This window comes from Acromyrmex echinatior, chromosome 2, assembly GCF_024713525.1.
Source record: "Acromyrmex echinatior isolate Ae372 chromosome 2, ASM2471352v2, whole genome shotgun sequence".
NCBI classification, from domain to species: Eukaryota; Metazoa; Arthropoda; class Insecta; order Hymenoptera; family Formicidae; genus Acromyrmex; species Acromyrmex echinatior.
Window position 1 is genome coordinate 9,467,995 of NC_141853.1, and position 24,645 is coordinate 9,492,639.

The 24,645-nt window shown below is 31.3% G+C and overlaps 4 protein-coding genes across 6 annotated transcripts; 2 read left to right on the plus strand and 2 right to left on the minus strand.

Annotated features, from left to right (window-relative positions):
* The first annotated feature begins 1,163 nt into the window (after positions 1 to 1,163).
* On the plus strand, positions 1,164 to 2,774 carry MED11 (mediator complex subunit 11). Its single transcript, XM_011059393.2, has 3 exons — positions 1,164 to 1,529; positions 2,325 to 2,465; positions 2,539 to 2,774. The coding sequence occupies exons 1-3, from the start codon at positions 1,454 to 1,456 to the stop codon at positions 2,658 to 2,660; spliced, it is 339 nt and encodes a 112-aa protein (XP_011057695.1). The 5' UTR covers positions 1,164 to 1,453; the 3' UTR covers positions 2,661 to 2,774.
* On the minus strand, positions 2,457 to 8,791 carry RtGEF (Rho-type guanine nucleotide exchange factor). 3 transcript variants are annotated; one of them, XM_087416868.1, is made up of 12 exons: positions 8,381 to 8,781; positions 8,116 to 8,242; positions 7,792 to 7,969; positions 7,495 to 7,710; positions 6,912 to 7,110; positions 6,603 to 6,830; positions 6,443 to 6,521; positions 6,069 to 6,187; positions 4,140 to 4,317; positions 3,961 to 4,062; positions 3,788 to 3,872; positions 2,457 to 3,468 (listed from the first exon to the last, which is right to left on the minus strand). In XM_087416868.1, exons 1-12 carry the CDS (start codon positions 8,462 to 8,464, stop codon positions 3,315 to 3,317), a joined length of 1,749 nt encoding a protein of 582 aa, XP_087272994.1. In that variant the 5' UTR covers positions 8,465 to 8,781; the 3' UTR covers positions 2,457 to 3,314. The 3 variants fall into 3 exon arrangements, with proteins under 3 accessions (XP_087272994.1, XP_087272993.1, XP_087272992.1); XM_087416867.1 differs by having other exon boundaries at positions 4,140 to 4,320; positions 8,381 to 8,779; XM_087416866.1 differs by lacking the exons at positions 2,457 to 3,468; positions 3,788 to 3,872 and having other exon boundaries at positions 4,140 to 4,320; positions 4,850 to 6,187; positions 8,381 to 8,791.
* A 6,226-nt stretch (positions 8,792 to 15,017) lies between these two features.
* On the plus strand, positions 15,018 to 21,351 carry LOC105147985 (hypothetical protein). Its single transcript, XM_011059394.2, has 6 exons — positions 15,018 to 15,543; positions 16,374 to 16,621; positions 17,666 to 17,988; positions 18,385 to 18,628; positions 18,990 to 19,270; positions 20,007 to 21,351. Exons 1-6 carry the CDS (start codon positions 15,420 to 15,422, stop codon positions 20,242 to 20,244), a joined length of 1,458 nt encoding a protein of 485 aa, XP_011057696.1. The 5' UTR covers positions 15,018 to 15,419; the 3' UTR covers positions 20,245 to 21,351.
* Positions 21,339 to 24,439, minus strand: LOC105147986 (protein lethal(2)essential for life). The gene is made up of 2 exons (XM_011059395.2): positions 24,256 to 24,439; positions 21,339 to 23,396 (listed from the first exon to the last, which is right to left on the minus strand). Exon 2 carries the CDS (start codon positions 23,388 to 23,390, stop codon positions 22,860 to 22,862), a length of 531 nt encoding a protein of 176 aa, XP_011057697.1. The 5' UTR covers positions 23,391 to 23,396; positions 24,256 to 24,439; the 3' UTR covers positions 21,339 to 22,859.
* Positions 24,440 to 24,645: the final 206 nt, after the last annotated feature.

Consider the following 24,645-nt stretch of genomic DNA (forward strand, 5'->3'; position numbering starts at 1 on the left):
TACGAATGATCAATCAAAGAAAAGCATTTGCAGAATGAAGTGGATCGTACTCACTGTCATCTGTGTCGTCTTATTAGAAAACACCCTTAAATAAATACGCAAGTTTTTATTTTCTAGCATGTTCCAAAATAAAATATTAATACATCAAATTAATCATTTATTAGATATATGATTTATTTTCTGCTCCTGCACTAGATTGCACTAGAATTCTCTTTCTCGCTTTCGAAAAATATTAAACATATACTCTCACTTTAAATTCCAAAAGTGTACACTAGTTCAGCACACAGAAAACAGACTAATAGTTTGTTCACATTAATGTGTGTATATGTAAATATAATAAATCACGCGAATATAAATTCTATCAATATATTTACTTACTTATAAATCCTCCACCGGCGATGTGAATTAATTTCCGATCATAATCTGTAACCTGAGGCATTGAGGTCCAGTGACTCCAGTGTCCATACATACTTACTGTATATACATGAAACAAAATTCAAAACTGTAATTATTACTCAATTATCTACCAAATATATCCCGATATCCATAATTATATACTTACACAATTCAACGTTCGTAGAGTTTGCGCGCGTCCACTCCGCCATCTTACTTTCTTTGTTTGGAGAGAAGAACTTGATTTCGACGCGCATACGTAGAGAATCCGAAACTCTCTAGTGTCCTCTAGCGTCAGCTTCCGACAATATCAGGCTTCCGACAATGTCATCTACTTTGTGTGCCTGTTAAAATTTAAGTGATTGAGAGTAAGAAAATAATAAAATATGGTACTAATTTCATGATTTATTAGTATTATAAACATATGTTTAAAACTTAATACTCGATTTTTATTTAAAATTGTGATTTTAATGTTATCATCCGAGTTTGATTATCAATAGAGTCATAACTGCAGAGAAAAAAATTGTAATTTTTCGGCAATATATAAAATATAGCATTAAAAGTATGCATACTTATTTATACAGTATTAATATAATAAAAAATCACAAATTTAATAATGTATTATTAAAATACTTATGTAATAGTCATAAATAAATAAAGAACCCCGGACCGAGTCACGAAAATTTGCCCAGGACCGATCTTTAAGTAGTATAGTATCTCGTCGATATTACAGATGACGCAGATAGTCATAGTTTAGGTTGGTTTAGTTCAGATAGGTTCAGCCACACAGCTAGGTCTGATTTGATCTGATTGAGTTTAATGTTGATAAATCAAACAGGTGCTTAGATTATTATTCTTATTTCGTTCTAATCAGCCCAAGATCCTGCATTTTGATTCTTTGTCATTATTCGATTCGCTGTTCAACGTTTTTCAATATTTTCTTACTGTGATCAAAATAAATTAGGCTAAGATATGAGTAAAATTCACTGAAGGATCAAGACAGGAGTGTTACGTGAATTTCTTAAATTAAAGATAACTGTAGTTATAAATAAGAATCACAATGACGCCACCGATGGAAAGGATCCAGATTTTGGAGACTATCGAGAAAGACATTGTAGTGTGTTTACAAAGTGCAGGTAATTGTCAAATGTTTTTATGATCTACTTATGCCCATTTCCATCAATGTAGATTAACTTTAATCTCGATTCAACTTACTCTTCGTCTAATCTTTAGAACTAGAAAAAGACAAAGAGTAAGAACCAAGATTAAAACTAATCTATATTGGTGGAACAGGCATTAAAGAGCTTTCCAGAGAGACCAATTTCTGTTTGTCTCTTGCCTTTTTGGTTAATAAGACAAGAGACAAACAGCAAGAAACAGAAAATAAAAAGTACATTGTAGAATTAGTCCAAGAAACACATATTGATACAAGAATCATTCTGCATTTGTTTCTCACTGAACATAAGATAATATGTCTCCTATTAGAGAGTTCCCATAATAGATGCTTTTCATTTAGGCCCGATTGCATCAACGTTACTTTGACTTTAAGCGAGGCTTAAAACTCTCTTTGTCTCATTTTAAAATGAAAGAGAGATAGAGAGAGAGAGAGAGAGAGAGAGAGAGATAGTTTTAAGCCTTGCTTAAAGTCAAAGTAACATTGGTGCAACCGAGTCTTAGTGATACAAATCAACCCAAGAATTGTTTTATCTTTGTTACTTATTGGAATGTTAAGAAAGATAGAATGATGATATTGAACTTGTGTTACTAAATAGAAAGCCTAGTATGAATTCCTAGTATATTCCTAGAAATAATATACTTGCACCAAACGAAATAAAGCTGAATATATAAAGATGTGAATATTAGAAGCAAGGATATTTAGTACACAAGATGTATGTACTTTTATGTTCAAGATGTGGTTTTATGTTATACAGGACAAGCTTGTATGGAACTGAGCAAGGAAAAATCAAGCTTGAAGCAGGCAGAGTCGCAAACACATCAATTCTTGAAAACTCTAGGACAATTGGAATCTAAATTAAGTGAACAGATTAATTATCTCACGCAAGTTTCTACTGGTGTGTACATTTATTTAACAATATCATTATCATATCCCTTTCAATATACGTTTCTAATAAATGTTTCTCATAGGTCAACCACACGAAGGTTCCGGATATGCAAGTCAAAAGGTACTGCAAATGGCATGGCACAGATTGGAGCACGCGCGAAGTAGAGTTAACGAATTGGAACGTATAAAGAACAAGCTACGATAAGTACATAATATTCCTCAATTCAATATATATATTGTAAAGACGAGTAATATTACATTAATGTTGCTTGTGACAACTCATCTAACAAGTTATAATAAAATTACATACTTTTATCAATTAGAACTTTTCTTACCATCCTGTTTACATTGCAGTAGTCATCGTAAATAAAAACAAATTTGTAATAACCATTTTTATTATAAACTGCATATAGACTATTTTATGACCAATTGCTGCGCTCATCAAAAAAGTAATCTGATAAACATTTTGTGCTGATTAAATTATATTTTTAGATTTTAAAGAAATAATTCTATCTTAATTATTTAAAACTATTATGCAATCAGCGCAAAGTACTTAAAGTTGCTTTTTTTGTTGAACGCAACAAATGTGAATCTTATAATACAATTTTTTAAATATTTTTTTTATTGCGAGTGTATAACATGCTAAAAAAATACATAAATAATTTCTTTATATGCCTTCATCTTATATTTATCATATATATATATATATATGTATATATCATAAAAATAGTAAACTTTATGAAAACATTCCAACACGCGACATATATTATGCGTTTTATGATTAAAATTTGCACGTATGAAATGAGCATCGTAAAAAATTTGTTTTTGAACACATCTTTCTTTGATGTTATTGATATCCTTATGCGTCTATAACTCCCATGCTACGTTTTACCGTAGCAGCTAATGAGAGTCGCGATCTTCTCTCCTCGTCTAATTGTTTTGTTAGTAGCGACATTTGCGATTGTAAGTCAGTCATTTGATTCTTTAAGGTTTTAACTGTTTCCGATAATGTCCTGTGTATAAAAAGTAGATTAATATATGTATACACTAATAATATACAATAATATTATATTAATAATTTTTGATATAACATATATATTGTGTATATATTATGTAATGTTTAACTTACAGCATAATAATTAAAAAAAGAATTTAAAAAACTATTTCTTCTTTATTTAATTAATTTTACCAGTAACATAATGATGAAGTATTTCTGGTACAAATTGATGCAATTTTTTATTTTTACAAAAATTATTAAATTTAAATATATTTGTTTCAAAGAGAGAAAAATGTAACTTTTTCAAAATATTTTTCACAATATTTTATATTCACCTGTCATTGCAATATTCCCAATTGCCTCTGTTATGTGTTAATGATATCCTGTCCCGTGATTTTTGTGATTCATAATCTAGCATTGCTAAAAAAAGAAGCATAATAATTTCATCATAATATAAAAAATACTTTGAAAAGTTTCAACAGTTCTCAATTGACTTGTAGAAACTTACAATTAGACTCTCCAGAATGTACAGTAAATCTAGCATTGACAGAAAGACAATAACCTTCTATTACTTTCAATATAATCGCATCTTCTTCAAATTGTCGCTCATCTGTAATATAGAATATACAATAGAAAATAAAGTAAAAACTTCACATGTATGTTTGATATTTAATACAGCAATCTTACTGCATGATCGTGGTGAGCGTGATGTATCTGTAGTAGTATCTAATTTTCCAAAATTCTTAAGAGAATATAGGGGAGGAGCAGGTCTTAGTGATGCAATACTCCAAGGTGTCTTAATCCCTGGAGATGTACAATGCTCCATCGCCAGTCGTTGGTGCTTTCCGTTCGGCTGATTGCTCGTCTGCTATAATATGTATACATCATTTGTATAATATTTCAATAATATCGCATAATTACGATTGTTTCTATCATATACATGCACAGACTAAAAATTTCTCTGTTCGAACGTTATTTATAATTTATACATTTATATATTTTTTCTATTGTTCTGCAGAATCTATTTTTAGTATAAAAACATTTTTTAATGTAAAGATACAAGATAGAAAAGAGAAATACTATGATTATAATTATTGAAGTGCACGACCTATTTGAAGACTAAAGCTGTATATTCAAGCTAACTATTATAGAATCTTTTACGAAGTGAATGATGACGACGGAATAAAAAATAAAGGCATAAAAATTGGTGATATTTCTCGAGAGACTATTCTATAAAGTATAATGTATTGTGTTAGTAAAGCGACAGCTTACTTCACACAACATGGCTGTGAAATAAGAGCATACGACTTTTGGTAGAAAATGATAATTAGTAAAAACACCAGCATGGTTAAAAAAACTGAAACGATCAAAGGAACAGCCATGCCATGGAAGCTTGCCTTGTTCTGTGCATCCAACTATCGGGATAGATTTCTTGAGCCACCAATGAGCATATAATCCAGATGAATACACTTGATTTGTTGGCTCGTCATATTCCTCTATAATTGGCTGTATTGGACGAACTACGCGTCTCCCGATTTTTTTGATTACGCACTGATGCGCATATGGTATCGGTTGCGTATACCTTTTTCCTTGTACATTTCCATAATTTATCAGAGGATGAACTAATACAGTCTCTTGAATTTTCTTGTCACTATTATCGTTAGCATCATTACCGACATCATTAGATCTCACAGGAGTTGGACATTCATCAATAATTTTAGACGAAGCCATCGAGTGAACACTATCTCGAGGCGTAGAGCCAAATGGCGAGGTACAAATACATTGATGTTCAAACTTATTCTCATCATTATCGCTTTCGCTATGAGATGTTCTTACAGGATCTGTATATTTAGTATGACTAGAGGTATATGACTTGTAACAGGAATTAACTTCAGATGAACGTAAGTGATAACTCTCGGCCATTCCCGAATCTGAAGACCGTAAACTAATATTTACACACGTTTCTCCAAATTCTTTCTCGATGTTATTATCGCAGTTATCATTCTGGTTGGAATATTGAATTGGGACGTCTAAGTTTTTTGAAAACTCTTCGATAGCTCTCAAATATTTATAATCTACAGTCTGATTTCTATCATGTGAAATTTCCAAATGCTCCCGACAAAATTTATTACGTGTTTGAAGATTTGACGTATACGACTTGCTTGACGCGAGCGGAACATTTGGCAGGACATGACTCATTGTAGCACCAACCGGTAAACTCTTACTAGTCTCGAAGGTACATCGATTGTCGCAATCAACTCTCGCTGCGAAATTCGTGAGTGAAGAAGTGCTCGCTAATCCGACAGTACTAAGATCAGTATTATCTAACACATATCTAACGTCCAATATTAACGAAGATTTACGCAATATTCGTGACTCCTCCTTCATATTATTTTCATCGAGTGTATCTGATATTTCAGATTCTTCGCTAGTGTGAGTAGGAAAAATAGTATAAGTCACATTACACTTTCTCATTTTCACGTTAGTTAAATCTGGCCTCAGGATATACTGAATATATAATAATTTCTTCATCAATTCAGGATATATGACTTTTCTCCTCACGAGCTTCGCAAAGTATCTCGAGAGTCGAGCGTACGGAGGATGATGATAACTCACACGAGGCGTGGTTGGTGATTTCAAAAGGCTAGTGCACTGTTCCTGAATTAAGAGATCGATCCAACGCTGTCTCTCTTCCCTTGTAGCGCACAGTACGACAATGCTTTCAATCATTGGTCCTTAAAGCATACATATCGCATTTCATTATTATATAATTATTTTAATTATTGCTATCTTGTGAACTTAGAAACAAAAAATTAATATATTTCCTTATTCCTACGTTAGCAAAATAACATTTTTATTTATTTTGTGAGGTAGAATTTCTCTCTCTCTCTCTCTCTCTCTCTCTCTCTCTCTCTCTCTCTCTCTCTCTCTCTCTCACTCTCACTCTCACTCTCATATGATATACTTGAATAAAACATTGATGGCCATACCAGTGATCTCCAGAGCGTTTCTTATATCGTCTGTATCTTCAATTCCAGTTACATTAATGCCAGTTAAGGGAAGTTTTCCCTACAAATAATCATAGCATGAATTAAAATATTTATATATTGTGTTTTTAAAACAATGTGATAGAAATGTTTCCAAATCTACCTCGTAAATAAAGGAACTCATCCTGGGACTGGTGCTAAGTACCAGCAGTGTGGTAGGAAATAAAACAAAGTATCTATCTCTACGATCTACACCAGTTGCTAGACTAACAGATCCGACGTGAATAATCTCGCCTAGTGAATTTAATTCTTCACCTTCCCAACCTTTGATTCCACTAGTTAATATTTGGAGTGCTAATTCACGCTGCTTACGTATGGAAGCACAATGATCCTACAAATAAAACGTAAACTTAAATTTAACATCAATACCATTTTTTGTTCACATAATGAAGATGTAGATGAATTATCATACCGCGATTTCTCTATATACTGTTATACTACGTTGAGTATCTCCTCTGTCAGGATGATTTTTTTCAGTGTATCTTTCTAATTCTTGAAGCATAGCAGAGTACTTATCTAGTCTTCGAAACGGTTTGCTAAGACCAGTAGTTAATACTAATATACCAGGTGATATTGCTCCACTGCGTTCCATAAATTCATTTAATTCATCTCTAAAATAATAATATTTACACGATTAATATATTTGCAATCGATTATTATTTGTAATCGATTATTATCTTTCAGAAATCATAATGTTTTAATAATCCGTATTATTTTCCAGTAGGATTCCATATTGAATTACTGTGCTAAAACAGTCATTTGTCAAACAAAAAATTCAAATTTGCTTCCTGAAATTGTCATTCTATATGATATTAGGAATTTTTAATGGAAAAATAATGATAATAACAAAGTAAAATATGAACTTAATCGCAAAATAACCAGAGACAAATCATAATACTGCATCATCTCTGGAATAGCAAAAATTTTCACATAAAGATCAATGCTCGATTTGTAGCATTCGATTAAAAAAAGATATATTTTTGAAAAGTACCTACCTATATCTATCTAATATGCAAACAGCTTGTGGATGATTGTTACAATATGTAGTGTGAATAGACTTTAGCCTCAGCGCAATAGTTAAGAAAAGATTTCCTACTCTTGCAGAGAGTCCTTGCAAAACAGTTCCTTCCAAATTTGCTAATAAACATTGATGAGTCTCCAATACCTCGTGAATGTTACCAAGTAGCTGCTTATACTCATCTTTCTTCAATCTATGTATAATTCCAGATTTTTATTATAAAATATACGTAACACATTTTTTTTCTTCCATCTTATTAAACAACATGACTTACATAGTTGATGTTTCAAGAGGTTGTAAAAAATTATTCACTAGTCCTTGCAGTTCAGCTACATTCACTCTTTCGGAATCAACAATATCCTTTAATACTATATCACGATTAAGTTTTTGATGCGCAGGTGACTCTTGCGGACTTCTTTCTGGAGACGTCTTAATCGACGCATGACTACCATCTGTATGTATATAATATATAAAATATATACAATTATTTTCGACCTTAAAGTATATTGAAATATACAGAATGTTAAAAGAACAAATTATAAATGGATCAAATTTACTTTAGCTATTAAAATTTAAATACATTCAAAGAGTATCATACCTGGAGCTCTATACTCCTTGACATAATTCGAAGGGAACCAACCAGTCTTATCATGCAACGTGCCCTCCCACCAGCCTTCATCGTCCACCTGAGTTATCGTTATTACATCTCCTTTCTTGAAACACAACTAGAAAAAACAAAAACACTGCATACAGACACATACAAATGCATTTTTAGTAACTGTGACAACACTACTCTATATAGGAATGCGATATTTAGAACAATTTTCGATAGAGAGGAAAAAGAGGAGAAAAATTCCACGTACTTCATCGTTATTCTTCCCTTTGAAGGAGAAAAGTGCCGTGACGAATTTTGGAGCATCGGGCTTCGACATAACTCTCGTATTCATTAATCATGAGACGTGGTAGAATATCGAAGGACTAATTCCGAGGTGGTAACATCTTCAAGCATTGTTCTTTCATGAACTCAGTCTTCAAAGCCTACAAAGCCCTCGATTGCGAAGATATGTCTCGACAAACCGTAACTCCTATTTTTAAGGAAGTCCACTGCGTCAGAAATTCGAAAAACCGACCGACCTGGATAGACCCTTGTCACATGTTCCAGCAACACACTCTAGCGCTTGTCACGGAAAAACTCGTCGAGCACTCATCATGCACAAATGTGGTAGTATCCGATCATGCGGTACAGTAATGACATACACACGTGCGCAGAGCGTACGCGCACATGCGCGTATGCCAAAACTTGATAGACTCGTGTCTATAAATAAACACAACCACTGTGTCACGTGACCATAATTACGAACACATCCGCGGGGTGATACATCATCACGGCCGTGAGGATATTTTTTCACCGCATTCAGCTCGCTGCTTCGAGAAGATGCGAATGTATTATACTTATACGAGCGTAAACGAAGGAATCATTGGGGAAATGCTACGGTTACGGCGTTTATAGTGTGTCAAGATTCAAATATTTCGTGTGTATGATTTATTTTATGATATGTCGATTTAAATTTCCCGCCATTTATTAAATTCCCTGATTATTATACACTTACATACATAATATTATGATATTAAGATCATTTTAATGTCTTAAAATGCTAATATGACTTTGTGATTGACTTATAACATCTTAAGATAGACTTAAATATGTATAAGAATCAACTATAAATACTGATTTATGACACTCGTATCGAATGCAATTCTTCTGAGAAAATTCTTTGGAGAAACTGTTATAAATATCATACATATAAAAATAAATTTCACGCGTTATACAACGAATTCGTATAGCAGAAAGCAAATACATTATTCTATTCTAGATATGAAACCATAGGCCTGTACTTTTTAGCTGAACTTCTTGCATGGTTCATCTTTTCTCTTTTCCTCTCCAACGAAGAGAAAAGGAAAAAAGATGAATCGTGCAAGAATTTTAACAAAAGAACAGACTTCTCATCACTCATATAATACTGATTGTGAGATGGCACATAAAACTACACTGATTCGAATTTTCCTTTCTCCTCTGACAGTATGAACTAATCGATCAATCGCTGAATGAAAAGATATAGCGAGACTTGTAGTGGGAAAAGCTTATTCGTACCTGAAAGATAATTTCGTACCTGAGAACTAGACCCAACATTTTTGCCTGCATCATACTCTCTAAACCTTTTAGAATAAAAGCTCTGAAAAGCAAAATCTCACTCTTAAAGATTGAAAATTGAGCCACTTTTTTTCAAGATTGGCTTAGGTTGATATTCTATATTCTAAAGAATTTAAAGAGTAAACTTGGTCTTATTCTTTTTTCTTTGATGATATCACTAATCCTCTTAATGAATCTGTTTTTATTTTTATTTTTAATAACCAATCATCGAATATACGTGTATGTATAAATAGATGAATAAAGGTAGATACAATCCTTGCAAAATTCATGCAAAATCGAGAATCACCTCTCCAGTTTTCAGCCAGAGATTTCGGCTTTTTAAACGAATCTCCGGCACAGACAGACAAAATCTCCAAAAACCGAATCTGCAGATGACTTATTTTAAAAGATAATACTATAAGAAAGTAACAGTGTCATTTTGATAATGACAATTCACACAGTATACTTTAATAATGTCCTTCTAAGAACATCTTTAGGACATAGGATGCTTCACATGATAAGTATAATCAGTCATATAACTTTTTCTCTAAAGCGGAAAACGTGAAAAGTGACAATTTTTATGCATGTAAACATGTAGGGGAAGGTAAGGCACATTGTGACAAATTTTTTTCTTTTCGTTCCTCCTTGTTAGTGTAAAAGAATATTTCAATTTTTAAGAGAAAAGATTCCCCTTTCAACAAAGAATAATTAGTAATTTTTCCAAATTTTAATTTTTGTAAACAATTGAGGTATAGCTACTGTCTACGTATGAAGCATTATGTGACAGGTCTGGGGCAGTACACGACTAGCCCAAGATTGAGTGTTACAAAATCAAAAGAAAATCATTTTAATACGTTTGAAAGTTTATTATTGTATCTTTAAAACTTGGACGTACAATACGAAATCAAAAATAAAATTTTTAAGTTGTTTTAATATTAAAAATAAAATTTTCACTATAAGCACAGCATAAGTAAGTACATAAAAAGTGTATAAAAAATTAATATTATATGACGAGCTTGTATTAATCACTTAGATTATAAACTTTCTGGATCAGCCTTAATAAAATATATTAAAATAATAAACACATGACAAATATTATAATAAAAATATTATAATAAAAATAAGATGTCTTTTTTATCCATAGAAATAGTTACAAAATTAAATTTTTATAGAATTTTCTTAACTTAAATATATTAAAAGCTTCTTTGACTATATTAATTTAAAGTTAAGAGAAAAATTAACAGCAAACTCGTAACGAGATCATTGCCTTTTTATTCCATTCATAATGGATTTTAGTGAAATCATATGTATGTCTTTTTTTCTATGTGTCGAATCATGCTTATGTCGTGATGCTTCTTCATGATTTTCAATCATGATTTTTCACTTAACTAGTATAATTAATTAATTAAATTTAAAAGTCCACAAAGAAGAGAAACAGTTCATGATGTGTGTGTGTGTGTGTGTGTGTGTGTGTGTGTGTGTGTGTAAATTGCCAAAATATATTATTTTACAATATAAACAAGAAAGAATCTTATTGGACCGTACATGTGAATACACAAGTAATAGAAATCAAGATTTATAACAGTCGAAGCAGAATTCTAACGAAAATAAATTATTATTGCATATATTACTTTTATGCATATACTATTATTATTGCATATATTGTTTTATGTCAAATTGGAATGGAGAAAACATAATTGTTCTAATTGCTTTTTCTGATATTAATTTATTTTATTTTCCTGGCTGTAACAATGCCAGCATCAGAAAATAATCTTTCACTACTTGTGTAGCAGGAATAGCAAAGTACTGCCTTACTATTGCTGCCAGTATTGGAAATCTCACACAATTACATTTCCACCAATCTATTATATTGATATTTGGGGGAAGAATTCCTTCCGAAGAATAAATTTGCATTTCTTTATTAATGCGGAAATGAAAAGATAGTTGTTTTTTTTTGCGTGCTCAAACCCTAACAGCACAGACCTCCAGGACGTCCAAAGGACATCCATATGTTCTTCGAACATCCCAAGGACATCCTCAAGATGTATCCTAGAGTGAAGTGTTATTAGGGAGATATCGTGAAAAAATTTCATTAATTTTGATTTCGATTGACCTAAAAGAAATTAAAATTTAAGGAATTATTTGATTAGTAATTTATTTAAAAGCAATATTAATGGAAAATATCGTCGTTTTGACGTATGGCTGACATAACCTGAATATTATTATCTTGGTTTACATCTATTGTATTAGGAACTGTTTCTCTTCCGTGGATTTTTAAATTGAATTAATTAATTATGCCATATAATTTAAGTGAAAACCTCAATTGAAAAATCATAAAGAAGCATCACATTTATGCCGTTAAAGAGTTTCTCTGTGATCTCTGCCCGATTTTAAATTCGGGTACCTGAAATTTATGGGTACCCAAACATTACAAACATTCGGGTCTCGAAAAAAATTCCCGAAATCCGTAATTTCGGATACCCTCACACCCCTAATATTTATACATATTCATTCATAAAAAATTTTTTAATTTGCGTGGACAGTGATACGAGGCTTGCATTAATATGATCGTAGTCTCAAATAAAACACTAAGCATAATCCTACAACAGGCTATATATACTTGTGTCATCAAAAGAAATGCCTTATCTTGAGAAACAAAATTATAAACTGAAAAACAAATTTTCTGGTCAGATTTTTTTATATTCCTTCCGTGACGGGATAAAATTCGGGAATCTCGAGAAGCGAGAATATCGGCTCATTAAGATGAGAAAATTGTATCAATCATTTGTCGAGCCTAAATCTCAGTATCGGTTTTTTCTCGTTTCGTCTCGCTTGAATGCATCATTATAGTCTCGTCATTATGATTTTTCTCAGGCTTCTGAAATTTCATCAAAGTTACTTTTTCCGACACTTCTCTTGTGTGTAGATTAATGTTTGGCTGCACTTGCTGCGTTTTGAAAAAAAGTGACTGTCACATAGTGCCCCCTTTCATAATATGCTCCACCTTTCCCTACGTATAATACACATATACATACAAAAAATATTTTTACTTTTCACGTTTCTATCCCAGAGGAAAAATTATATGATCGACTCTCTGAACATTCTTTGAAGATATGCTGTATGGGTGCAAAACAGAATAATAGGCTTTCTGGCATTTTGGAATCTCGAGACTACTCGATCGGACGTGTGTCTCATCTCGCTTCGAGTATTGCGTCACCTCAATCATATTTTTGAAAAGCGTTTCCGGCTTTGACTGTGCAAATGTATTATATTATTCACAATCCCTTCATTCATCTGGACGCGCGTCCTTGCGGCACGGAAGTGTCGTAGTCTCAGGCGTCCAGTGTCATTTTTATCTTAATTGCGAATTAACGAGATATAATGAACCATAATCATCGAAATCATATGCTATCATTACACTTGCAAGTTTAATGAGATAACATATGTCGATGTTGATGATATGTGTCATTTGTGTGTTAGACGAGCCATCAACATCGACATATGTTATCTCATTAAACCTGCAAATGTAATGATGGCGTATGATTTCGGTAATCACGATTCATTATATCTCATTAATTCGCAATCAAGATAAAAAGATGGAAAGCGCCTGCGACTACGACACTTTTCCATGCCACACGGACAGATTTGATCAAGAAATCGGATGTACGAGAAATTATTACGAATATATACTGATGATGATCCAAAACTGAGGATCGAAACGTTTATAATGAAGACATTTTTGTAAACTTCTAATAATTTCGCACATATATGTATAACTGCTCAAATCGGCATTTCATATATTGTATGATTTATGCACTAATTGCTATATTTAATATGTATATCCGAAATTTATCGTGTAGCCTTCCTCATATATTCTTTTGCCAAAAAGCAAATAGCTTATACTAATTTAACAATATGTATAATGTCAAATATGTATAATAAACTAATGGCAACAGGTCTTGCGAATTAGTTGCAGAGTACGCGTTTCAGCTGCTACGGCGCAATAGAAATTCATTTACCATCCGGAACAATGCTATTAAGGTTGGAACACAAACCGGATATAAAAACTGATTATTTTGAGGTTCAATCGAGCTTGAAAACAACATAAATCCCTCCTTTTGCATTGTTTTTTTTTTAAGCGACTAAATAACAACATGATTTCTTTATGTGTGAAATTAACTAAAATTATAAAATATTAAAAATATATTTTGAATTATTAATGAATTTATTAATTTTTAATTTTAACAATTTCACACTTTGCTCATAAATATGGATATATATTTTGATAGTTTTCATAATTTTATATAAATATTGATTATATTAACTAGGAATTTATATAATAATATATTTACATAATTATTTCTTTACTGTGTCAGTGAATTGTATAATTGTCGAATTTGCACAATAAACTAGTCAAGCTATTACAGACCAGGATTTCGTGTTATTTATTTCACAAATTAAGTATTACTTGACTGTGAGAAATCTCTCCTTCATTCAAAAAAAATTGCTTAAAAAAATCTATTTTAAATATAATATTCTGAGGATACATTACTTTTATAATATTTAGGGGATACATTATTTTTTATATAGAGAAAAAATATTACAGCTTATTACTAGAACAAAATACATGTTTAAATTCCGACATTAGACATTCCCAAAAGTGGGGACAATTTCTAAGCAAGTCTGTTACAGAACAGAAATCTTAAATATTCCATATTTATTGCATCTGGAAAATTCATAGGGGTTACCCATATTGCATCACAATGCAACGTGTGCAACGTATGTTGATGTTAAAAAACAGGTGAAAAAAACAGGTTTTTTATTTTAAAATAAAAAACTGAGTAAAAAACTAATTTTATTACAAAAAAAACAGGTTTTTTTATCAAAATTCTGAAAAAAGATATAAACGCCTTTTCGAAACGGATCTAATAAGAAATATATCTTTGACCACCATCACTTAATCATTGTATTACATTTTGATTATTTGATTATTTATATCTTTGTACAGAAATCTTTTGAATATATGCAAGAACTGAATTCTAGTACAATAATGTAATATATTCCCCGAATAAAAAAATTTTCAGGATCAAAATAAAAAATTGATTTTTACTAGGTTTTTCATTCAAGGTTTCTAGTTTTTTTTTAATATAACTCTATATCTCCATTAAAGCGAGATTTCAGAATCGGACGAATATAATATATAGCAAGGGAGAAAGAGACGGATAAAAAGAAGAGAGGAAAGGCGTGGAGATAAAGCTATTGACCCTTACTCTCTCAATGACCTGTCAGAGATATCGTTCCACTAAATTCACTGACGTGCCTTTTCAGTCAGTCGAACGCGTGCACACACGCCTTCGGAGTCGGTTAGGAGTTACATCGCACGTTCTCGTCCACTGATAAGCATTTTGCACCCTTGGCAGATAAAAAAAAACTGTTAGTGGTAGTTGAAGGGCGAAGCTTGTGACTGCAAACTGATCGTAAAATTGATTGTGGAATTAATTAATATATTAATCCGTTGACAAAATTCAGAAGTGAATGGTGGTGAGGGAGTTCCAATAGAGGAGTTACGACGAGAAACGATCGGAGGGGATCCCGACAAATTTATGATACGATTACGCGTTAATATTTTTTATAGTAGCTTCTTTGTAGCAACATCGATAGGGCCAGGTGTTAAATGATATATTAGTGTGTTTCTAAGAAGAAGTTAAAGGATGAGGTGCAAAACGCGATTAGAAATGCGAGTCTACGCGGTGGTCTTTTTAATAGTATGCTGCTTCCTGTGTTCCTCATGTGCAAGCGAAGAGCTAAAAACGAACAATGCCTCAACTTCAATAGGTATGACATTTCGTTAACAGACGTGATTTCGTCAAAACCTAACGTCTGTGTATTTTTAAAATCGTTTAAATACAACGCAATTGCATTGAACTTTTATTTCCTGGTCGATATTTTTATAACTATTTAAATATATAAATTGTTTAAATATAATATAATTGAATTAAAGAGATAGAGGAGACTATAATTTTCTCAATCATTTCCTATTGAACTTTTAATAAATAATACTTCGTAAATAATTTCAATGCAATTTAATAAAGTTGTATATTATATAGACAAACGATATAATATTTCTAATCACTTTTTCGTTCTCTTTTTTTATTTTCTCAATTGTTTAAACATTACTCAGCATATCAAATTGAAAATTATGCGAGTAAAAAACTATGATTTAATTTCCTCGTTGATTGTAATTTAAAAGTAAATTAACTGAAAAAAATGAACTTTAAAAAATTTTTTAAGTTTTTATTATACAAGCTTTAAAAAAAAATTGACGTACGCTGTTTGTTTCATAATAATTAACTACGCGTTTTGTTACGTTATTTTTCATGTAAATAATTTACTCTTCTTGCGCAATATATAGTTCAAGGGGCAATCATAACATAGATCGTTGTAAAATATATTTCATTTGTAAATCTCAGTGATTAATTTTCGCGCAAAATTTCAATAATTAATTGAAGCAGCTTATATCTAACAATAAATAAAAATTTTTGGACGTCAATTTCGTATAACTCAAAAATATTTTCATGAAATTGGCTTTATAATACTATTTTTCTATATTTATTTACTTAATGTTGATTTAATTTATTAATTTAACAAAGTATAACTTATTCTAGATAAGAAAACGGCAGCTCAGATAGCCGCAGGCGAGCAGCGACTAGGAGATCAAATTCGTGCTATCCTCAAACATTATCAGCAAGATGATCCGGTCGGGTTACCGGGCGCGCCGATACCGGATCCGATGCCAGTGCCGGATATGAAGCATTCCTTCTCCATAAATACGATAAATCTCAAAAAAATTAGCGTTTATGGGTTGTCCAAGTTCCGTATCGAACATATGGAATCGGAACTGGCACGTATGCAGGTAAATTAGAACAAAATGTCAGCTGGAAAGATAGAAAAAACCAAAAAAATATTAGAAACTGAAATTGATGCAACAATATCTCCTTTCCGTTCTTGATTAGATTTAAAAAAAAAATATATATATATATATATACACATTTATATGCATACATATAATGACACAAATAGAAGATATTTTGCTGTGTTGCTATTGTTAATAGTTATACTATAATATTAGTAATATAGTTATTAATATAATATTATGGACACAGTTATTAATACAATTATATGAATAATTAAAAATTATTAAATTTAAAAATAAAAAATATTGATTAACATAATAATGATTTATAGTTAAAAATGTCTATGTGAGTCATTACTTATATATTGATAATGAAGATTACAATATCGTAGATCAATCGATTTCTTTATAAAAATAATAATGCAAGATAGAAACTCTATTGTTAAATTTTAATTAATATAATATTTATTTAAAATTTTCAACTAATATTTCTTATGGTTAAAATGCTTTCAGTAAAGGAATCAAATATTTAATATGCGAATATATGCACGTGTGTGTGTGCGCACGCGTGTTACGTAGAAAGTAAGATGCGCATATTTTAAGCAGACGTAGTAGAAAGATGATAACGATATGTAACTGTATAGTGATGAAAATAAGAAATAAAATATGCTCTTCTAATAAAATCTTTTTTTATTAATTTATCAAAAAATTTTTTAATTATCAATTCGCAAGGAACGTGTTTTAAAACATAATTTACATATTTTGTGTACAAAATATCTTATAGATTATGTATGTGTATATATTTTACATATTTTTTTTACATCTTTTTTTTGAAATCATCAAATTTTTGTTTTTTTTTTATTTATATTTACAATTTTCTTATATCACACATAGATGTATATTTATGTTATATTTATATTATATATGTATATTTATATTAAATTTAATTAAATTTATCTTTATATATATGCGCTTGTGATGTTTATTTTTGCAACTTTATTGTTTTTACTAGAAAAGTAAAATAAAAATAATTATCTTTTCAAGGTATCTGTCGCAGTAAGAATTGACATTCTTGATATTCGTGGATTATACACAATGACATCGTGGATTTCGAGGTCCGAAGGGGACTTTATGGTGAAGCTTACTGGCGTGAAAGTCGAAGGTATCGCCAGGCTAGAAGTGAACACCGATGGCAAATTGCAAGCTCAGAATATCGACATGGATTTGACTTTCGATAAAATTGACCTGGACTTTAAGAATCTAGGATTCCTCGGCTCGGTGTTTCAAGGAGTCATCAATTCCGTCGGGAGTTTCATCTTTGACGGCATCAAACCATTCATACTGAAAGAAGTTAATACAAACATAAGGTGCAATTCTTTAAAAAAATGTTTCTTATCTTTTTAAATCGAAAACTATTTAAACAAATAAATAAAAACAAAATGAGATGAACAGATCAAGAGAAATGAAAATAACAACGAATTGTATATATGAAGAATGAAAATAATAATTAATTTTTTAAAACGACAATCGAAACTAATGCCGATTTTAATTTAGATTTTTGTATGACATTGTTTTTTTTTAAATATCAATATCTATGCAGCTATATAATTTAAATTACATATTTTTTTTATAAAGTTTCATGTAACAATAATATTTTAACAATAATAAATATATTTTCTCTTTTTTTTTTTTTTAAAGAGAGAGAATTTTTCGGCTTGTGCGTGTTTATATTTTTTCTCAACAAAATATATGATATATTTCAGGGGCGAAGTGAATAAGCAAATATCACAATTACCGCAATACTTTCCGAATTCGATTTCACCCTTTGATATGGCGATCGCAGAAGCTCGAAAGCAGGTTTCTCAGATGGGCTATGATCCATACCAGCTAAAGGATTATACCCAAAGCGTCGGTATATTCACTATGACCTCGTCACATACCTGGATCACCGGTTTAGCCAGTTTCTATCGCATGGGAAATATAACCATCACCATGGAGAACGGAACTGTAAGTGCAATTTTTTTATAAGAAATCTAATTAACTAGTATATTAATATATCTTCAATCAAAGAGTTCCAAGTGAATCTAAAAATTTTGCAATAGGCATACGAAAAGTATCTATTTCGAATAGATATAACATTTAGATTTCAGATAAATGAGTTATAATTTAATTTAAAATAGATAAACGTCTATGAAATTGCTAAACGCAAAGCAACTGCATCGGCCATAATTGCGATCATCGTTGCGTAAACATTACATAAGGTACCACATTTGTAAATTGTTACAGTGTGCGATTTTTGGATTTTACACGTGCGTAGGTGACGCTTATCGCATTTAATTTGTATTTACATATATGGCACCTTATATAGATATACGCGCTTCTGGATGTCGGCACCCAGGAACTTGAGGGTAAGACGCACTGGGAAGTGAGCGTGATCGGTGGCTTCCTGTCGCGTGCCGGCACCGTGTCCTTCACCGTCCAATACTTTCGGGTTCAAGTGAAGCTAGCTCAGCCATTGGACACGCGGAAACGCGCTCTGTTAGAAGAACTGGAACTCGAGTTGGGCAACATCCAAGCAAGATTCCACGGCGCTAGAACGCTCGATTATCTCGTGGAAGCGAGCGTTAATATACTACCGAACCTTTTAAGGTAAACTACGTAATAGCCCCGGCCTTGTAAAATATGCGTTTCGCATCGATTTCAAGGCGACGTCCGTAATCGGATTTTCTGACACGGATCCAATCACAATAAGCATTAGGAAACGTGTCTAATGCAATGAACCAAAATTGTAGTATCCTTGATAATCTCGGAAAATTGTTAACGAACGTTTCGCTTAAATTCTTTACGTCTCGAAATATTTGATTCGTTGTTAAATAATCTTACTTGTGTTTTCTAGCTTCCTCAAAATTCTTTTAAGGTCATGTGTTACAATTAGAATGATTTGGAATTTAGAGAATTAATGTTAATTTAAGCTCAACTTATACTCTTTATCTTTTTCTTAAAAATAGAAAAAGATGAAGAATAACTTGAATCGAAATTAAATTTAAATTAATCTAATTGATGGAAAACGAGCTAAGAACCGGTTTCATCATCTCTGATTAACTTAATCAGTTGATTATTCCATTGAAATTGATCTAATCGCATTTGTCGCCAAGCAAAATTGACCAATCACGATTGATATTTAATTGAGTGATTGAACTAACCAGAGATGATAAAACTGATTCTATTTATATATTTTTAAATTTTTTTATTAAACACTCAAACATCAGATATTTAACTATGGAAAATACGATTCTGTGTCATATTTCATTTAATTTTTTTTTTACTCTTTTAAATGCTTTTTATTTAAGTTTCTAATTATGCCTTTTTATTCTTACTTTCATAGATATCAAATCATGGACGCGATCGAAGGACCGTTAAAGAGACGTATACAAGAGGAGTTGGACAAGATAGACATGGAGAAATTGATTGATGAGAAAATTCCGATGATCGAGGAACAGGCTAGATGGATGCAGGGTTTAACACCCTCAGAGGAAACAATCTTGGAGGAACCGCTACCACCAAATAGTCAAGACGATCAAACACCATTCTCTGAGAGCGAGGAAGAACGAGGACCGTCGTAAAAAAAAGGCATTCATAGATCATAATCGAACGTTATTCAAACATTTGACTCAGGCCTATCCAATTTGAGCTCCGGAACCAAAACGCAAAGCTATCGACTCAAAAAAATTCAATGTGGATAAGATGTCGGGAATGGTAAAGTGTTGATATGCATCTAATTGTAAGTGACGTTTATCAACATTTTATAGTTCTAAAATCTTACTACATTGAATTTTTTTACGTCGATAACCTTGTGTTTTTGCTCCGAAGCTCAAATTGGACAAGCCTGGTTTAATTCCATTCTAGAGGGCCAATAATTCGAGACAAACTCCTTTATAATGTAAACATGTATTATACATTGTGCGTGATATGCGCATGTATTTTAATGTATAATAGATGTACATATACATGCTCATTCTGATTTTTTAAACATCCTGTATCATGCGATGGAATTCTACTTATAATTTATAAATGGAATTCTGTCGTAAATGTCGAATTGTCTAATAGCAGCTTTGCAACATGAAAAAAGTGAAAAATGTATGCACGACTTCGTGACATATTTGGCACAGATGCGTAATTTATGCCCGATGGATAATTCAATAACGATTTGGCTAAATTGAGAAAATATTTATTGCGACTTATTTTTTTTATGCCATAAGTGGTATTGTTAGGATTTAAATACTTAACAGCATAAATGCGTTTTTAAGAAAAAAATATTGATTTTAAATCAAACTTACGTATATTATAAAACAAATATTTGTCAAATATTTACAACTGCAGTATGTAAATTAAATAATATAATTGCAACTTTATTAAAATTATATAAAATTACACATTCAAAAATGATTTAAGTAAAATATTGAAATTAAATTTTTGTTAAAAAAAGAACATTACTATTATTAGAAACACATAATTATAATTAAAGCAAATTAATAATTTATAAGAGCTATATATCAATTTAATGGCAATTATTCAATAATGATAGCAAAATACAAAATTAAATTGATATTAAACCTTTATTAAAGAAAATATTATTAGCAAAATATTATATTTAGCTTAATACAAAGCGAATAAAATTACAAATGACTATGCGAAAAGTATCGCAAGAATAAAATCGTTTGAATGTGAAATATATATTTATTATTATTATTATATATGCGTTTAATTGAACTTGAACACAATTGCAACCGTCTGACTAATACGAATATAAAGTGCATTACATAATATCTCGTCTATAATTCTAGCTTCTTGTGACGCGAGTAATTATAATACCGAGTGATCTACCTATATTATTCATACATATTTTATGCAACTCACATTCCTTGCCAAAAAGAAGTGTTACGTAAACAATCTATAAGTACAAACTCTAAATCGAATTGTCAAGCTAACGATAACACGAATAAATTAAGTGAATGATTACATAAGAGCAACAAGCTGTACAGAACGTACAATAGCAGTTGTTATATTTTAATAGCGAGTCACGATGGCATGAACCGTTCGAAACTAATCGCCGAGACGAACCCGAATGATGTAATGTCCACAGTCTAACAGCGTCATAAAGCTCATAATATGCTGTTGCCCACATTCGTGTCTTCTTTTAAAGCTATGAGAAAATAATTAATACAATGCAACTGTACATACATGTTTTTATACAATTTTCTAATTATGGCTCATTACACTATGTATTAAAGTCATCCAAACTTGCGAAGAATGAGTCACGGTCGTAATTATCGAATCGATCTATTAATTTCCGCTCTCAGAACGTCTTATATACAATCGAGTGTGAATGTTTATTTTGAATATAATAGAATACAAATCTAACTCTGCAGTCTTTTTTTATCTATCTTAAACTGTGGCATAAATAACAATCGTGACTCGTCCCTTACTAACATACAGACCGCAATGCTAATACATTTATATATACATATATATATATATATATATATATATATATATATATATATATATATATATATAATATATGTATGTATATGTACATAGAGAGTGCCCTGAAATTTATAAATCGATTAAAATACCGTAGTGAAAAACTTTTCAAAAAATTAAACGCTGAAATGCGTGCTTACTAATATTATATGATTTATGGACAGCTGGTGGACGACTAAACGTAATTTGTAGTTGGTTGTATATATTTGAATCCTTATATTTCAAAAACTATTGCTTCAATTAAAAATGTACATATAACTTTTTTTACTTAATTTTTCGATATCTGTCTTGCTATAGTATTTTGATTCGCAAATTTCAGGACGCCCTGTATACACGTAGTAAAAATATTAGCAAGTGTTTGTAATATTAGTGTAATCGTACTGATCGATTGTGTACACATAATAATAGACATTTGCGAGGAAGCCGAACAACGCGAACCGGCCTAAAACTCGTTGCAAAAGTATCTAAAAATTCAAACATTCAAGATTAAAACGATTAATTTTTTTCTTATCAAGGTTTGATTATCCGTTTCTTGGTAAGTCAAATGTTATTACAGACAATGGTATACATCTCTGCAAACTATTGATTTTGAGGATGATCATCATGGTTCTAAAAAAATTATTCGGACATTTCGTTTTGGCGATTAATTTCTCAATCATTGGATTTTCGCGTTATCCGGAAACACTTCAGCGCATTACTTGGTCTTGATGGCCGGCCAATAAGTTTGTCGTATAATTGGCACAAATCGTTCGCCCGGCGCCGGTAAAGCCCATTTCCATTTGGGTGCCGTAATAGTCAGAATACCATCGGAAGACAAGCTGGGCTTCACTTGGCTGATGTCGTAACCATGCGGCAGCAAATAACGACGTATAAACTGTCGCGACACATAGCCGTGGCTATCCTTCCTCTCATGATGCTTGGCCTCAATGGTGATGTACTTGTCGTCGGTGCGAACGGTGACTTCCTCCGGCGTGAACTGCTGTACGTCCACCACTATTCGATACTTGTCCGCGTCACATTCGACTGTTGCCCATCCGCCTATCTCATGTTCTGGATTTTCAAAAAATACGTCGCGCACTCGCCGGAACCTGCCGATGAGCGACGGCATTCGCCATAGATCGTCATCGTGCAGACTCAGCCTCCGAAAATGTTCCTCCATCTCACGATGGTAGCGATCTATATCGTCCCACCAGTTGCGGAATATGCTTCTCGATACCAGTGCCATGATTTCCTGCAGACAAATAGGAATTAATAAATCATTATTTACCTGATTTACTTTTGTCACATGTAATAAATTATCATTTTTATTATAGAACTTGCAGAGTTTTTGTATGAAAGATAAAACGTAATAATCGAATATAAATAAAATTTAAATGCGACATAATGAATAATAAATATCTGTAGATATAGATCTGTAGATAATAAATATCTGTAGATGATGATAATAAGAGGAACAAATAATTTTATTATATTTGATAAATAATTATAATATATTTAATAAATGTACAATACTGAAATTGTTGAAAAAGAGTGTCTAAGTATTTAAAGAAATTTTGATGAGTTTAAAATTTAAAAAGCAATAGATTGAATACTAAAATTTATATATAAATATAATATATATAGTAAATATAGATTTATAATAATTATTAATAATAATATTAATAATTATATTATATTTAATAAATTGTTATAAAAATAAATTATTAAAAAACAAGTTAAATTATTATAACATAACTAATAAATGTGTAAGTTGAAATTGTTAGAGGAACATCTAATACTTACTTAAAAAACTTATTTAAATAAGTACTTTAGATAAAGTAATTATTTTAAAAAATTTTGATGAATCTAAACTCTAGAAAACAATGGTAAACGATACAACTTATGCTCAAAAATTTTAACAAATGTATAAATTCTCTTTTAATCGTAGTTTGATCATTGTTTCATATAAAATGGCTTTGATATTATTTATTTGTCATAATTTTAAATGTAAAAGCAGCAAAAAGTGTATAATAACTCAATTAATCTGCGTGATTATTAAGCAATCATTAACTGTGCGTGATGCGTATGATTAGGAGGCAAGTAATACGCACTTTGTCAACTTTGAAAAATCACTCGTTTCGTTCGTTAACACTCGATGTCGGATGCTCGATTTGCGAAATTACTTGTCGAATTGCGCAGTAAGAGATCTTTGCTGCGAGGCTCGTTTCCTCCGAGCATGAATTCCTCTTTGCGACTAACTGCGCAACAATTACTAGTGCACTGATTTATATTCAGTTTGCCGCTCTTTTCGAGACCGTTCGATCGCGCGGCGCGCGCACATGCGCATGATTACAAAGATCCCGCGCGATTTCTCGTTCTTTTTAGGATCGCTCAAATTGATTATAAATTATGTTATACGTTATGTTAACGTATATTATATCGTAATATTTAACAAAATTAAACAAGTGTCTACACTGAAATATCTTATTATATTTTTACTA